Source organism: Lynx canadensis, chromosome D1, assembly GCF_007474595.2.
Source record: "Lynx canadensis isolate LIC74 chromosome D1, mLynCan4.pri.v2, whole genome shotgun sequence".
In the NCBI taxonomy this organism is placed as follows: Eukaryota; Metazoa; Chordata; class Mammalia; order Carnivora; family Felidae; genus Lynx; species Lynx canadensis.
The window spans coordinates 58,102,210-58,118,115 of NC_044312.2; the positions used below are offsets into that span (position 1 = coordinate 58,102,210).

General features: G+C 47.8%; 1 protein-coding gene and 1 long non-coding RNA gene across 3 annotated transcripts in view; one reads left to right on the plus strand and one right to left on the minus strand.

The window, feature by feature from the left end:
• Positions 1 to 12,730, minus strand: DNAJB13 (DnaJ heat shock protein family (Hsp40) member B13). The gene is made up of 8 exons (XM_030331154.1): positions 12,634 to 12,730; positions 8,204 to 8,307; positions 6,988 to 7,149; positions 4,171 to 4,328; positions 3,049 to 3,162; positions 1,819 to 1,932; positions 909 to 985; positions 1 to 325 (listed from the first exon to the last, which is right to left on the minus strand). Exons 1-8 carry the CDS (start codon positions 12,699 to 12,701, stop codon positions 172 to 174), a joined length of 951 nt encoding a protein of 316 aa, XP_030187014.1. The 5' UTR covers positions 12,702 to 12,730; the 3' UTR covers positions 1 to 171.
• LOC115524684 overlaps positions 8,378 to 15,906 on the plus strand; it is a 23,312-nt gene continuing 15,783 nt past the window's right edge. Inside the window, exons 1-2 of one of the 2 annotated variants that reach the window (XR_004344218.1) lie at positions 8,378 to 10,826; positions 15,117 to 15,238. This is a non-coding gene — a long non-coding RNA (uncharacterized LOC115524684). Of the gene's footprint in view, positions 10,827 to 14,545; positions 14,825 to 15,116; positions 15,239 to 15,906 lie in introns of those variants that run through there. The other variant, XR_004344219.1, reaches the window with a different exon arrangement.

The window sequence follows — 15,906 nt, forward strand, 5'->3', positions numbered from 1 at the left end:
TAGGAAGATAGGAAATCTTTATTGTGTCAGTTTAAAAACCCCAGGCTGTCCCATCCTCATGTCACATCTGTGCAGTGGGCTGGCTCACCTGCACATCCTGGGACAGGAATGGGATAAGGCCCAGCTGGCCTTCTCCTCCCCTCCTCTGCTCCAGCCCTCAGCTCACCAGAGTTATGTCAGCAATGCCTGGCGCAGCATCTGCTTCTTTTGGGGTGTGAGGCGGGTGGGGAACTGGATGTCGAAGAAGATGAAGAGATCCCCTTTCTTAGTGGGGTCCTCAGGCAGTGGCATCCCCTCACCTGGCACCTTCTTGAAGTACTTGGGACTGAGACAGGGGAGGATGAAAGAAGGGAAATGAGAGGGCCCCCCAACACTGCTCTCTGACAGATCCCATGCTGCCCATGCTCACACAACCTCAGGCTTGAGGCAGTCAGTCCAGCTTCCACCAGGTGGCTCTTCTCAGCCAGAATCGTGTGGCAGGAGAGAGAAGACCAGCTTATTCAGACAGCCTGCCCCCTGATAATCATTTACACTGGAGGTTCCAGGAATAGAGGTTCCAGCCTAGGTTGGGGTCGGGGGGGGGGGTGCTGGGCTGCTGAGTAAAGCTTCCCATACAGAGGCCCTTTCCTGTAAAGGACTTGAGGGATACAACTCAGAACACTAATGAGACGTTCGGGAGGAGGAAGGCAACAAAGGTCGCCTCTGCAATCTTTGGGCTCTGTAGCGGCCTCGTGCAAGTTAGAAAAAGGCACTCCATTTACCAGGTGAATGCAGCTTGGCCAGAGTTAGGGCTGGATTTCAGTCCTTGCTAGTGAGGACTGAACTACCCCAGGCTGACCTGTCTGGCACTACCCTCTAAGGCCCAGGCCAGCCCTTCTGCCTACTGGGACCCACGCAGATGCACTCACTGGATAATGTCATTGATGGGGATGTTGAGCAGACGATCATCCAAGGTCTTCACCTCCACGGTGCAGCAGGTCAGAGCCTAGGGACGTTAGGGCCACAGGTGGGAGTAGGAGAGATAACCATGGCCATTCTGTTTAGAAGGCATTTTATGAGCTTATTCGGTGCCAGACCCTGGGCCTGGCCTCAAGCAGACAAAAGGATGTTCAGGGACTAACAGGGGAGCGAGCCAGGCATCTGCCTGCCCTTAGGAGCTCACGGTCTGGTAGGAAAGACTGATGATGATAGAGGGAAGTAAAGGGGTCTGCGGGAGCCAAGGAGAGGCCCCCAAACCACTGTGGAGTGGGACAGGAGGACTACGCAGTGGTGGTAGCAGTTGATGAGGGTGAAGAGGATCCTGCCAGTCAGACAAGGTGGATATACAGCATTCCACACAGACGGCCCAGCATAAACAAGAGAATGGAGGTGCAGGGGATGAGATCAGCAGAGGCAGAGTGTGGAGGGCCTTAAACACCATGTGAAGATGCTCCGACAGGCGTGTGGCACAGTCAGATGAGCGTGGGGAAGAGCCTAGAGGAGATGGGAAAGGAGGCAGGAAGGCCACCAAAGGGGCTGCTGTGCAGACCCAGGTGCTCAGACTCTGACTCTGGGAATGAACGGAAGGGGACTAGGTGGTAGAATTGACGGAGTAACTGCCCACAGGTAGGGTGGAGGAGGGGAGGCAAAGTCTAGGCTGGTGCTGTTCCTTGTTTGGATTGTGAGGACATGGAGGGGCCCTGAAGACAGCCACAAAGATTCTATGTGCACTCCTCACGTTCTGAAGGCCTGCGCCATAGGCACTGGGGGGAGTGCAGAGTGAGGCCTGCTTGCTCACTCTCATCTGCCCACTTCTCCTCCTCCACTTTGCCCACTCACCTTGCCCAAGGGAATGGGATTCACAAAAAGGAGGTTGTCGTTCTCCCTGCGGAAGCGAGTGTGTAGCTTCTCCTTTACAATGAAGATGATGTCGGCTGGGATAATGTTGGGGCCCTGGGCAGAGGAGGCAAGGGGTGACAAGGACTAATTGGCTGTGTGATATTGGCTAAGTTCCTGACTCTACTGGTCTCCATGTCTTCTTCTGAACAATGAAGAGATTGAACTAGGTTTTCTGGAAGGACCTTTTCAGTTTGGTTTCATAGCCCCTCCTCTGAGAAGCCTACTCCAATGAATCCAGCGCCACCCCCCCCCCCATTACTTCTCCTCTATGGAGCATGCCCAACAGGATTCACTCAGATGGAGAGGGACAGAAGCTTCCTCAGGGGGTGGGTAAAATGCTGAGCTGCAAGTTTTGAAAACAACTTCTTACACACCTCTGTCCTGACAAGCTTCTGCTAAGGTCTCTTAAGGGGGCAGAGGAGCCTAACTGGTCCCTACAAGCAAGAAGCTCCCAGTCTAGTGGGGGGAACAGACACACCGTCCTCAGCATGCTCAGGACTGTGGTAAAAGGAACCCAGAGGCAGGAGATTAGAGAGGCCCTGAGCCAGGTGGAGAGGTCAGGGGAGGCTGCCCAGAGCCCAGAGCATTAGAGCTGGGTCCTGAAGGGGTGTTTTGGAAGTAGATGTTTCACAGGTGAGAAAGGGAGCAAGAAGTATGGGCAGAGGAATTAATCTCTCTTGGCTCTGAAAATGCCATCACTCTGCCTCTTCTCAGACCTAAGGATACAGCATGCCTTGAACAATAATTTTATATTTTTATTTAAATAAGTAATTATCATGAAGATATTAAGCAGTATTAAAATTATTATTAATAAGTGGTTTCTGAATACCTCCTATAGTTGGGCTTTATTCAAGAAGCACTGAAGAAAATCAGGAAGAGCTCTTGTGCTCTTGCCCTGGCCAAATCCCTTCCCTTTCTGGGCCTCAGTTTCCTACTCTGCAAAATGGGGGAAAGCCCTGGGCTATCCACTCACAGAGGTGTTGTGAGGCTCTATCCCTGGTAAGGGACTTTGGGGATCATTTCACCGACTCTGCAGACTGGTCTCCCTACTAGACTGGGGTCACGGGGCAGAGGAAAGCATTGCCTCCTTCCCCCTCAGTCTTTCCACCACATGAGCAAGCCTGGGTGACTGACACTAGGACTGACCCTAGTCAGTTCCCTCCTTCTCACCTGGTCCCCTTCCTTCTCAAAGGTGATCCGTGTGCCCTGCCTCCAACCAGGTTTCACATCAATTGTGAGAATCTTGTCCTTGATGGTAGAGGAGTACCCATCCTCGTTCAGTACCTGCAGCCAGATGGAAGAAGGGAGGTTTGCTCCAGATTTCCCAGCTGGCCTTTTAACACGAGAAAGATGCCAAGGGGATTTTGTGCTCAGATGCAATCTTCTAGCAACAGGGAGAAGCTGTCCTGAGCCATCCCCATTCTCACCCCATTTACTGGAACCAAGAACTTACGATTCTAGGATGATGTAATTGGGCTAGGGCCTGAGATGCCAAGCAGTCACCATTAGTTGACCAAGCCCCCAACTCCAGGCCTAGATCACGTAGCCCTGGCCACTAACAGATGCATGGTGAACACATACTCAGTTCCTCTCTCCCAACCCAGTGGCTCTGGCCCTGAGGGGCTGGCAGGTTTCTTAATCATGAAGGGAGAAAGACCACAGAGGTCAACATATCTGAGCATTCCCTATTATGTCATCCAACCATTCCCCAATCACATGCCCAGATGAGTGCCATCTGTGCCACAGCTGGCATCTCCTCTGCTGGGCAAAGGTGTGAGGAGGCTTTGCTCATGTGTCTAGCATAGGGCTGAGCCATAGGATAGGGTCAACCCAAGGACTAGACTCTGGGCCACTAAAAGTCTTCAATCAAACCCCTTGGGGACCGTCCCCCAGTGCACCCTCCATGCCCACACTGTTTCTTCTTACTCCTGAGGCATACACACTGATGAAGCCCTGGGGGTATGGTCTGGTAATACCCAGAGGGTAGAATTCACAAGGGACTCCTCCCATTTGGAATCCGGCTTCCCACAGGGATGGGGCTGATATGAGAAGAAGGGAAAGACCCTTCTGCAGAGGGGATTCCTGCACTGGGGAAGAATCAGGCTAATACCCTCAATTGTCCCTTCCAAATTTCAGATTCTAGAATTCTATGATCCTAGGTCTTCAATTCTGAGATTTCATGATTCTATCAGAGGCCATACCTGAGGTCTCCAGTGAGGGCATGGAGGAGGTGACTCAGAGGATTGGAGGGCATAGGTAGTGGCCCCCAGTAGGAGCAAGCCAAGTACTCACCCTTCGGGAGATCTTAATTTTCTTGGTGCAGCCAAAGAATAAGTCCTCCAGAGATAGGTAGAGGTCTCGTTCGATTGGGGGGTCCTGTTTCTTGACCCCTCGGCCTCGGAGACCCCCAAAGTTCAAATCTGCCTCACTTCCTTCTACATCAAAAAACTCTGCAGGAGAGGAGAGGAGAGGAGAGGAGAGGAGAGGAGAGGAGAGGAGAGGGGAGGGGAGGGGAGGGGAGGAGTAAGAGAGATTGTGTCAGGGACTTGGAAACACAGACACCCCTCCACACATACCTCTTCAGTCCCCAAGTGTAATACTCAGCATCCCATTCCTACCTTGCAAACTCAGACTGTTAGGCCAGGCCAAAAAGTTGTCCTAAATTGCAGATCCAATGGTTATCATTGCTTGCCACTTCCCACTGCTTCATCATCCTGTTTATATTCCCCCACTTTCCTGACTCCCTTCCCCCTCAATTTGGAGAAACACTCCTCGAGGCTGGCTGCCTCAGGATGGAGAGGAGTGCCCTCTGGTGGCAGCTCCTGGTATGCCAGAAATGACTCCCGTTGTTAGCTTGCTGGGGGGACGGTAATATCATTCCAGTCCTTCCTACCCTTCCCCACACTCCACTCTCCCTCACTGTCCAGCCCAGCACAACACCTCTAAAGACCACATACTCAAGTTTCTGTGAAGTCAATAGCTGATACGGGAGTAGGGAAGGGGTGGTTCCTAATAAATTTGAGAGTTCATCAGCATACCCCCAAACTCTTTTTCCCTCAATTTCTTTTTTCCCTGCCCAGCTCTACACCCATAAGTGCTCTTGCTGCCCTGCCCTTCCATCCCAGTGCAAACAGCCTTTGTCTCTTGAAGTGCTATGGAGTCGTTTGGTTTCAGTTTTTCTGTCTGTGAGATGGGGTAATAATGCCTGATCTGCCTTTTTCCATTAGGATTAAATAACAAGACGATGAAGAAGAGTGGAAACTGGCTGAGAGCTTACTATGCATCAGGTGCTGGTTTCAGTTCTTCACAATATTGTCTTATTGGACAGAGAGGCCAAAGAAAAGGCTCACAGTCCCGCAGCTCATCTGAACACAGGACAATCTGACTATGAGAACCTCTGCCCTTAACCACTATGCTTATAGCTATGTGTGAAAACCTTTGAAAACTTTGTAGAGTCAGGGGTTGCTATCATAATTAAGATTTTTTTTTTGTACTCTGCCTCTTATGGTTAGGGCCATGAATGAACTTCCCAGGCTAGAATGGTATAGTAACTTTAGGTGGGGGAGGGCAGGGCAGCATCATACTAAACCCCTCTATGAAATAGTAACCAATCAAGAGGCCTGTAAGTGACCTGGTCCCCTCTCGTATCACTGAATTCATTTCTTCACCCAGCACCTGTGCTGTGTTAGGTTGTAGACACCCCAACAGCCAGGTCATAGGAAGGTCTAGTCCCTTGGTCCTGCAGGGAGACAGGACACAAGAATCCCCTGGGTGAAGTCCTGTAGCAGTATAGTTTTGGGCACTGCCTGAGGGTCCCCAAAGCCTGTAAGTGATGTCCCTAGAAGCTCTGGTTTGGCTCCTCTGAGCTGCCTCTTTTTCATGCACCTGTCCATCGTTATGACATTTTTCAGTCTGCAAAGCCCATTTTCTTTTTTTTTTAAATTTTTTTTTCAACGTTTATTTATTTTTGGGACAGAGAAAGACAGAGCATGAACGGGGGAGGGGCAGAGAGAGAGGGAGACACAGAATCGGAGACAGGCTCCAGGCTCTGAGCCATCAGCCCAGAGCCCGACGCGGGGCTCGAACTCACGGACCGCGAGATCGTGACCTGGCTGAAGTCGGATGCTTAACCGACTGCGCCACCCAGGCGCCCCTGCAAAGCCCATTTTCATAAACATTGTCTCATTTGCTAGTGACGTGTGAGGAATGGACTATTACAGCCACTTAACAGTAAGGAAGTTGAGGTTTCAGAGCAGTGAAGAGATTTGCCCAGAATCACACAGCTCATAAGAGGCAGTGCATGGATTTGAAACAGGCCTGACTCTAAGTCTCTTGCTTTTTCCAGTCACACATGGAGTTTATCAGTTCATCAACTCAGCTTCTTCTGGCAGGCAGATGAAGGAAATGCACAGGGGAGAGGTCTCTGAGGGGGAGAGACAGTGGGCTGTGGCCCACTTCTTATTAACATGCAGAAAAAGGAAGAGAGAACTTTTGAAATGCAGAACGGCTATAGTACAGCCAGGGGAAGGGGCAGCAGGGGGTCAGGCAGTGAAAATCTAGACTCTCTGAGTTGCATAACGAGAGCCAGGAAGACAGGTCTGAAGGTTAATTGCCCTTGCAAGATGACTGTGAGCCTCAGGAATCAACTCTTGGTCAGTTTGTCTGGGACCTGGGATTATCCACCCATCCATCCATATACTCACCTAACACACACCTGTACAGTGAAACCTAATGCAGCTATTAAAATGAGTAAAGTAGATCTGTTATGTAATATAGTATATAATGAGATAATCTCCGAGGCATACTGAGTGAAAGAAATCAGTGTGCACAATATGGTCCAATTCCCTTCATAAGATAAAAGGCTTAGGTAAAGATAAATATATGCTCATAAATGCATAGAAATTTTCCGGAAGGATACATAAACGGTTAACAGTAAGTGGCTGCTTCTGGAGAAGGAATAGAGGCTGAAATGTATTTCTTTAATAATTTCTTTTTTACCATGCATTATATATATTTTTAAAGTAAACAAAACAAAAGGATTCAAAGAAAAGCATCTTTTACAGCTACATCCTTTCCCAATAAAGCAAGTGGGTAGGTGGGGCCTCTTACCACCAAAGGGGTTGTCTCCTCCGAAGAACTCATGGAAAACCTTATCAGGGTTGCCGTGGAAGACGTAACCAGTGGTCCATGGGGTCTGGGATCCAAACTCCAGAGGAATCCCGCCCTTTAGGCCCTCCTCTCCAAACTTGTCATAGATGCCTCTCTTCACAGCTGTGGACACATGTCACCTTGATGAGGGGGCTGGCGTTAGGGACTAAGATAGCTGCTGGGCTGGGAAGCAGGTGGATACAGGGTAGAGAGGAAGGGGCAAACCCAACCTTATTTCTAAAGTCTGGCACTCTTTGGAGGGAGACCCTAAAAGTTAGGGGTTTAATTTCATCATGGGTGGATCTAGGTGTGATCCCATAACGCGGAGGAGAATAAGGAAAGGTGGAGACCTGCTGGGTGGCAGGGGGAAGAGGATTGAAGGAGAGATCTAGAGACTGAGGGTGAGGCTATCGCCCTAGAATTTGGCTAAACTCATCATCGTAGCTACTGTTTTATTTGGGGTAAATAGAATCGTAGCACCTTGAAATTCTACAATCTAAGAATTCTAGAGCTGCCAAGTTCTAGAGCTTTCAAAGCCTAGAGTCTAAGGACTGTAAAGTCTTGAAAACTCGGGACTGGAGAAACCTTAGTCATCTGGCTATTCTTCTGCACAACATCTGTGATTACAGTCTCCAGAACAAGCCCTCGGGGATGCACGCAGGCACTGGTGCCCCGGGGCAGAGGTGTGGTGGGGGGGGGGGGGGGGGGGGGGGGGGGGGGGGGGGAATCACTTTCTACACTCTTTTGGTTTCAGGAGATTCTTGAATTACCAGCCTCTCTCTGACCCTTGATAGACATGCCTTCCGTGGAAAGGTGGCACTGGAGCTACTTGGTAATCTGGGAAGAGTAACTGGGGATGCCTGCCTCAGCCTCTTTCTTCCCTTGGCAGCAAGCATCTCACTGTGTGCACCCCTGCAGGGGACAGGTGGGGTGTGGAGTGTGGGAGACCTGCCCAGGTCCTGCTCTACTGACACTGGCTGAGCAGATCATCTTAATCCAGGGGCTCTCCACGCTGCATCAACCTTAGTTTGTGACTATGGAGAGAGGCAGTTCATGCTGTTTTCTTTCTAAGTTTTCTTAGGCTCTAGGCAGGGAAGAGGAATGCTGTACTACCCAGAGGCTTAAGGAATGGTCTCGAAATAGAGGTGGGGCAGAGGAGATGGGTGGAATCACTCACGGTCGCTCAGCACATCATAGGCCTCTGCTATTTGCCTGAATGTCTCCGCTGAGGATGGCTCACTGGACTTCAGCGGGTGGTTCTTAAGGGCCAGTTTCCGGTACCTAGAGGAGGGAGGATTCATACAAGTCATAGCATTTGACATGGGCCTGAGGCACAGACCATGGTTTAGAGCTGGCTCTGCTGTTCACTGCTTTGATGTTGCCAGCTATAAAATCAGGGCTGTGGTGGCCAGGGTGGTGCATTGCACAGATGCCCTTGAACAGAACCCAGTGGGTAGAAAGTGTAGCTGCCCGCCCTGGGTGTCTGTGCTGAGGCTACATTTCCCCAAGCTGCCCCAACCAGTGCCTAAGCGTGGTGGGGATATTGGTGCTGGCGCGTCCCCCTAGGACACAGGACCCCTCCAACGCACAACCTCTGCTTCAGGACGCCCATCTATCAGCCCAGCTACTTTTTTCCAGACCACTCTGCAGCTCTCTCCATCCAGACATTTCTTCCTGCTCCCCTTTCACAGGTATCAGAACTGCACTGGGGTTTGAAGGTGCCGCCTGCATGCTCTTGCTCCCCCTTCACGTTTCCCCCAATACATTTCTCGCACATCTAATCCTGTCGTGATATCTGAACTTACACACAGGCTTCTTGGGAAGATCAGGTAAAATAAGGTGTCAAAGGGCCTGGTACAGAGAGGCACTGGCACACGTCAGGTCCCTTTACCATCTCTCACTTCTGTGCTCATTCGTTTCCCTGCTTCTGTAGTACCCAATCCCAGCACTCAGTGATGCGATGCCTATAGTGTCTGAGAATCTGTATCACCAGTGTTCTGAAAGGAAAGAGCTGGCATGAACTGGGTGATTTGTGCAGAGTTTAATAAGGGACCACTCACCAAAGTGTAGGAGGTAGGGAGGATAACCATGCTGGACAGTGCTGTAGCCCAAGGCTAGGAGCCCTGAGTCACCCTGGCTACCCCTGAGCCTATAGGAGTGGGAAGGGAGAAATCCCACAGGAGTGTGTGTGGACGGGGCCCTTGGCAGGAGCTGTCATCTTCAGCTAAGGGATACCCAACCTGAAGCGCTCTCAGAAGAAGGGAGCTGGGAATAAATACCCCAGCCCCACTCTCCTCTTTGCCAATCACCTGCTGTGGGCTCTCTTTGGCTTTCATTTAGGAAGTCTGAGGGCCAGGGCATCTATTGATGTGGTTCAGATGGGCCAGCTTCCAGCGCAGAAAGCAGGGTGCAGAAAGGCGGGGAGGGGGTCTGAAAGAGCCAAAGGAGGGGATCAGCACAGCCCCCTGAGTGGCTCAGTACAAATCGGACCCCACATACCCTCCACTGGGTCAGAGTGCACTTCCTCTGCCCTGCTCACACCCTGCATGCTGGTGACCCCTCCCGCTGTTTCTCTTCTCACTCCACACACTATCTGTACGCAAGCTCGTCTATCCCAAGGCTTTGAGCATCACTCACTCGCTGACCACTCCCAAATTTCTATCTGAAACCAGGCCACTAAGCTCCAGACCTTGGCATCCAGCTGCCATCTTGGTATCTGCTCTCCAGTGTCCCACAGGCCCCACAAACTCAATGAACCCAGACAGAAACACATTTTCGTTCCTTAAGTTTTTGCCCATTTGCCCAGGCAATGAAGCCAAAACGCTGAGCATTATCAACTCCCAAGTTCTTCATCCCCTCCATTCCCAGCCCACCTGTCACCTGGGCATTTCAGTTTTTCTTTCTCCCCAGTGTTCTCTTCCTGCCCCCTCATCCCTAGGACTATTGCAGAACCACGGCTTCCTGTTTCAGTGTTCTCCTTCTCCAGGCCTTTCCGTGTGCTGCCACCAGATTGATTTGTCTTTTTTAATCTGATGCTTCTAAAATGCCTCCTGGCCAAGTCACTCCACTGCCCAAATCCCTCCACTGGTTTCCCTTTGCCTTCAGCATAAAATCTGTATCTCTAAGATTCAAGCCTCTGCTTCTTTCTCTGGCCTTCTCACTCACAGCTCTCCCTCCCCACTCCCATGGCCTCTCCTGCCCTTCTGGCCAGGCTCCAAACTCCCTACAATGCACTGCTCAGGTCTTTGACATTCTACTCCCATCCCTTGTAACACCCACCACTCTCCAGACCCTCCCATCTCCCCCTGGCACATTTTCATTCATCTTTCAACAATCAGCTCAGGGCTCAACTCCTCCAGGATGCCCTCCCTGACTGCAGTCTCCATTCTAGGTTAGACTCCCCTTCCCGAGTCCCCAGTGCCTTTGATCCCTAAACTTAGCACTTGGCACTCCAGTTGTTTGTTGACTGGTTTGTCTCTCCCACTATCCTGGGTTCCTTGAGTTGCTGTGTCTACTTCTGCTGTGTCTACTTCTCACTGAGCAGCAGTGAGGTAATGAATGACACGAACTAACTGTCCCACAAGGCAGCCCATCTCACCGTGGGACCCCTCTGACTTTTAAGCAACATCTCATCTTAGTGAGTGAGATCTGCTGTCCTATGACTCTGAAGGTTCTGATTCGGCCCCTGGAGGCCTTATAGAGATTATCTACATTGTCTACTTTCAGAAACTTAAAGTCAATTGTCATCACTTCCCTGAGACACTGAAACCAGCCCTCTCCGTTACAAAGGTCAAAGTCAGGTATGGGGAGAATTCCAAGTAAGTTCTATCAATAAGGAAAGGTAAGTAGGTTTGAGAAGAGCCTTATTTTTCATATAAACTTGAGTGGTTTCTGTGGAGTTTTTTGTCTCATTTGTTTTAGTGAGAGAGAGAGAGTGTGTGTGTGTGGGGGGGGGGTGCAGTGGCAGAGGGAGAGAATCTTAAGCAGGCTCCCCACCCAGTGCAGAGACCAACAGGGGGTTTGATCCCATGACCCTGAGATCATGACCAAGCTGAAATCAAGAGTTGGATGCTCAACCGAGCCAACCAGGTGCCCCTAAACTTGAGTGGTTTTAAGATTTTCCCTGCAGTGCCCTCAATCTGTTTCCTTGAGTGGGCAAGATGGAGTGGAGTCACAGCTTGGATGCAGCAGGGTAGGCTTAATGAGAGCTACTGAGAAGGTTAATAGCTAGGCAAGTAGGAATCATTGTGGTGCTTCTATTCATTATATACATTTAGCATTTAAAAAAAATTTTATGTGAATTTATTTTTGAGAGAGAGTGTGACAGAGTGCAAGCAGGGGAGGAGCAGAGAGAGAGGGAGACACAGAATCTGAAGCAGGCTTCAGGCTCTGAGCTGTCAGCACAGAGCCCGATGTGGGGCTCCAACTCATGAACCGTGAGATAATGACTTGAGCTGAATGAAGTTGGATGCTTAACCAACTAAGCCACCCAGGTGCCCCAGCATTTTTGTTTTGTTTTGTCAAAATCTAGTTACTCCCATATGGGAGACTGTGTTATACATGACTCATCTCTTAGAGCTGTTACAAGAGAGAAGGGTTAAGAACTATTGTTTGAAACAGGGGTGCCTGGGTGGCTCAGTTGCTTAAGCGTCTGACTTCTGCTCAGGTTATGATCTCATGGTTCGTGAGTCAAGCCCTGCAGATCAAGACCCTGAGGTCTTGATCTCAGTGTTGTGAGTTCAAACCCTATGTTGGGCTCTGAGCTGGGCGTGAAGGCTACTTAAGAAGAAACCTCCTTTGGGGTGCCTGGGTGGTTCAGTTGGTTGAGTACCCGACTTTGGCTTAGGTCATGATCTCACGGTTCATGAGTTGAAGCCCCACATGGGGCTTGCTGCTGTCGGCACTGAGCCTGCTTCTCAGGTCCTCTGTTCCCCTCTCCCCTGCTTCTCTCTTTCTCTCTCAAAAATAAACATTTTTTAAAAAAGCTTACTTTGGGGTGCCTGAGTGGCCCAGTAGGTTAAGTGTCCAACTCTTGGTTTCAACTCTTGCAGTGTTTCCAGTTTGAGCCCCACATTGGGCTCCGTGCTGACAGTGCAAAAGCATGCTTGGGATTCTCATCTCCCTGTGTCTCTGTCCACCCCCACCCCCCGCCCACACCCCCCTCTCCCCCCCTAATGCTGTCTCTGTCTTTCTCAAAATAAATAAATAAACTTAAAAAAAAAAAAAAAGCCTACTTGAAAAAAAAAAAAAAAACTCGTATGACGGCCAGAATAAAATTTGAAACACATCCATCTGGCCAGGTCACTCTCCTGTTCTTAATCCTTTGGTTCTGCAAAGGAAAAAGTTCAAATGCCTTCTTTGTCCCCATTTTTATTGCTAAGAAAACCAGGGCACCCAGGAAGGGAAACAGGGCATAGGGGGTTAAGGATGATGGATTGGGAACTCTGACTCAGGCCAAACCCAGGTTGTAGGTATGTATGCAAGAAGCAACAGAAGAACAAGGTTTATCTTGCCTGCACTTGGCTGTGCAAGAAAGCTCAGTTTGGAAAAGATAAAGGTGGGGCCTTCCCAGCACACCCCTAAAGCCTCACTCCCGTCCCAACTTACGCCTTCTTGATCTGGGCATCCTCTGAATTGCGAGTGATCTGAAGCACAGAGTAATAATCCTGACCCATGGCTGGCTTGCAAGGCAGTCAGTCCTTGTTTAATCCTGACTCCAGCAGGGCTGTTAGTCTGCATTCTTTGGTTGCTCCTGACAACCGCACAGGGGCACTCTGGGAGTTGTATTCCTTCCTGCCCAAGCAGACATCACCTCTGCCTCACAGAACAGCCAATCGAAGAACTGGAAAAACGGTTGATCCTGTGACCCTGACAAAGGTCATTCAACTCAGAAACTCTCAACTCAAGAGTTTTTAAGAAAGTAGCAATTAGTTTTAATTAAAAGTTTTCAGAACAAATGCATTTGCTGATTTTTAAAAAATAAATTTTAAATTTTAGAATAGTTTTAGATTATCAAAAAAGTTGGGAAGACAGTATAGAATTCCCACATACCCATACCCAATTTCCTGTATTATTAATAGCTTACATGAGTATGGTATGTTTATCATAAATAATAATACATCAGGGTTTGCTTTTTTTTTAATGTTCAATTTGGTGACATTTTATTTATCTATTATTAAATTTTTAATTACAGTATAGTTAACAATGTTATACTAGTTTCAGGTGTACAATACAGTGATTCACCGATTCCATACATCCCCCAGTGCTCATCACAAGTACACTACTTAATCCCCTTACCTATTTCACCCATCTACCTACCACCTCCCCTCGGATAACAATCAGTTTCTTCTCTATAGTTAAGAGTCTGTTATGGAGCCTGGGTTGCTCAGTTGGTTAAGTGTCTGACTTCGGCTCAGATCATGATCTCCTGGTTTGTGGGTTCAAGCACTGCATTGGGCTCTGTGCTGACATGACAACTTGGAGCCTGTTTTGGATTCTGTGATCTCTTCTGTCTCTGCCTCCTGCTGGCTCTATCTCAAAAATAAACATTAAAAAAAAGTCTGTTTCTTGGTTTGTCGCTCTTTTTCCTTTGTTCATTTGTTTCTTAAATTCCGCACGAGTGAAATCATACAGTATTTGTCTTTGACTTATTTTGCTTAGCATTATATGCTCTAGTTCCATCCATGTTGTTGCAAATGACAAGATTTTGTTCTTTTTATGGCTGAATAATATTCCATTGTATATATATGCCACCTCTTCTTTATCCATTTATTTACAATGGGCACTTGGGCTGCTTCCATAATTTGCCTATTGTAAATAAAGTTGCTATGAACATAGGGGTGCATGTATACTTTTGAATTAGTGTTTTTGTATATTTTTGATAGATACGCAGTAGTGCAATTATTGGGATTGTAAGGGAGTTGTATTTTTAACTTTTTTTTTTTTTTTTTTTAATTTTTTTTTTTTTTTTTACGTTTTTTTTTTTTTGTGACCGAGAGAGACAGAGCATGAACGGGGGAGGGGCAGAGAGAGAGGGAGACACAGAACCGGAAACAGGCTCCAGGCTCCGAGCCGTCAGCCCAGAGCCCGACGCGGGGCTCGAACTCACGGACCGCGAGATCGTGACCTGGCTGAAGTCGGACGCTTAACCGACTGCGCCACCCAGGCGCCCCATATTTTTAACTTTTTGAGCAACCTCCAAACTGTTTTCCACAGTGGCTGCACCAGTTTGCACTCCCACCACAGAGCAAAAGGGTTCCTTTTCCTCCACATCCTGGCCAATACTTGTTTCTTGTGTTTTTTATTTTAGTTATTCTGACAGATATAAGGTGATATCTCATTGTAGTTTTGATTTGCATTTCCCTGACGATAAATGACACTGAACCATCTCTTCATGTGTCTGTTGGCCATCTGAATGTCTTCTTTGGAGAAATGTCCATGTCTTCTGCCCAATTTTAATTGGATTATTTGGGGGGGGGGTGTTGACTTGTATCATTCTTTATATATTTCAGATACTGTCCCTTTATCAAATACGTCATTTGAAAATATCTTCTCCCATTTAGTAGGTTGCCTTTTAGTTTTGTTGTTTCTTTTGGTTACAATGTTTATAATGAAAGTCCATATTTGATTCATATTTCCTAGTTTTCAACCTTATGTCTTTTTTTCTGTTCCAGGATCCCACCCAGGATACCACGTTACATTTAGTTGTCATGTTTCCTTAGGCTCCTCCTGGCTAAAACTGTTTCTCAAACTTTTCTTGTATTTTGATGACTTTGATAGTTTAAGGAGTACTGCTCAGGTATTTTGTACAAAGTCTCTTAATGGGATTTGTTTGATGTTTTTCTTTTTCTTTTTTTAAACTTATTTATTTTGAGAGAGAGGGAAAGAGAGAGACAGTGCAAGTGGGGGAGGGGCAGAGAGAAAGGGAGAGAGAGAGAATCCCAAGCAGGCTCCACACTGTCAGCGTGGAGCCCGATGCAGGGATCAAACCCACAAACCATTAGATCATGACCTGAGCTGTAATCAAGAGTTGTATGCTTAACTAACTAAGCCACCCGGGCGCCCTGATTTGATATTTTTCTTATGATTAGACTGAGGCTGGGGGCTTCTGAAAGGAAGACCACAGAAGTGAAGTGCCATTCTCATCCCATCATATCAAAGGTACCTACTATCAACATGACATCACTGATCATGCTGACCTTCATCTGCTAAGGTAGTATTTATCAGGTTTCTCTCCACTGTAAAGTTACTTTTGTTTGCTCCTTTCTGGATTGTACTCCTTGGAAGGAAGTCATTTCACAGTCTGCCCTTAAAGATTGGGGAATTCTGCTCTAGAGGAGGAAAAAAGGAAGGGATATAGTGTGTCACTGGCCTAGGGAAAGACCACTGGAACAATCGTCCAGCTACAAACCCATGCATATATGAAAACTTTATACATAACACAGCAATCAATACAGATTGGTGCAGAAAACAAAAGGACTGTAAAATAAGTGGTTATGGGACAGCAGGATATCTAAAAGGAAAAAAATGATACTACCTTATACCATATACCAAAAAAAAAAAAAAAAGGTGGATTAAAGATTTAAGAGTGAAATGAACTCTTAGAAGAAAGTATAGGTGAAGATCTTTATGACCCGTACAGAGAATATTTCTTAAACTAGACACAAAAAGCATAACCAAAAAGGAAAAGATTGCTAGGTTCTACCCCACTAAGAAAAATGGTAAAAAGACAAGTTCCAAAGTGAAAGGGATTTGTACTTTATATTTTCTTTTATTTTCAATTTTTAAAAAATGTTTATTTATTTTTGAGAGAGGGGGGCAGAGGGGCAGGGGGAGAGGGAGACAGAGAATCTGAAGAGGGCTCTGTGCTGACAGCAGAGA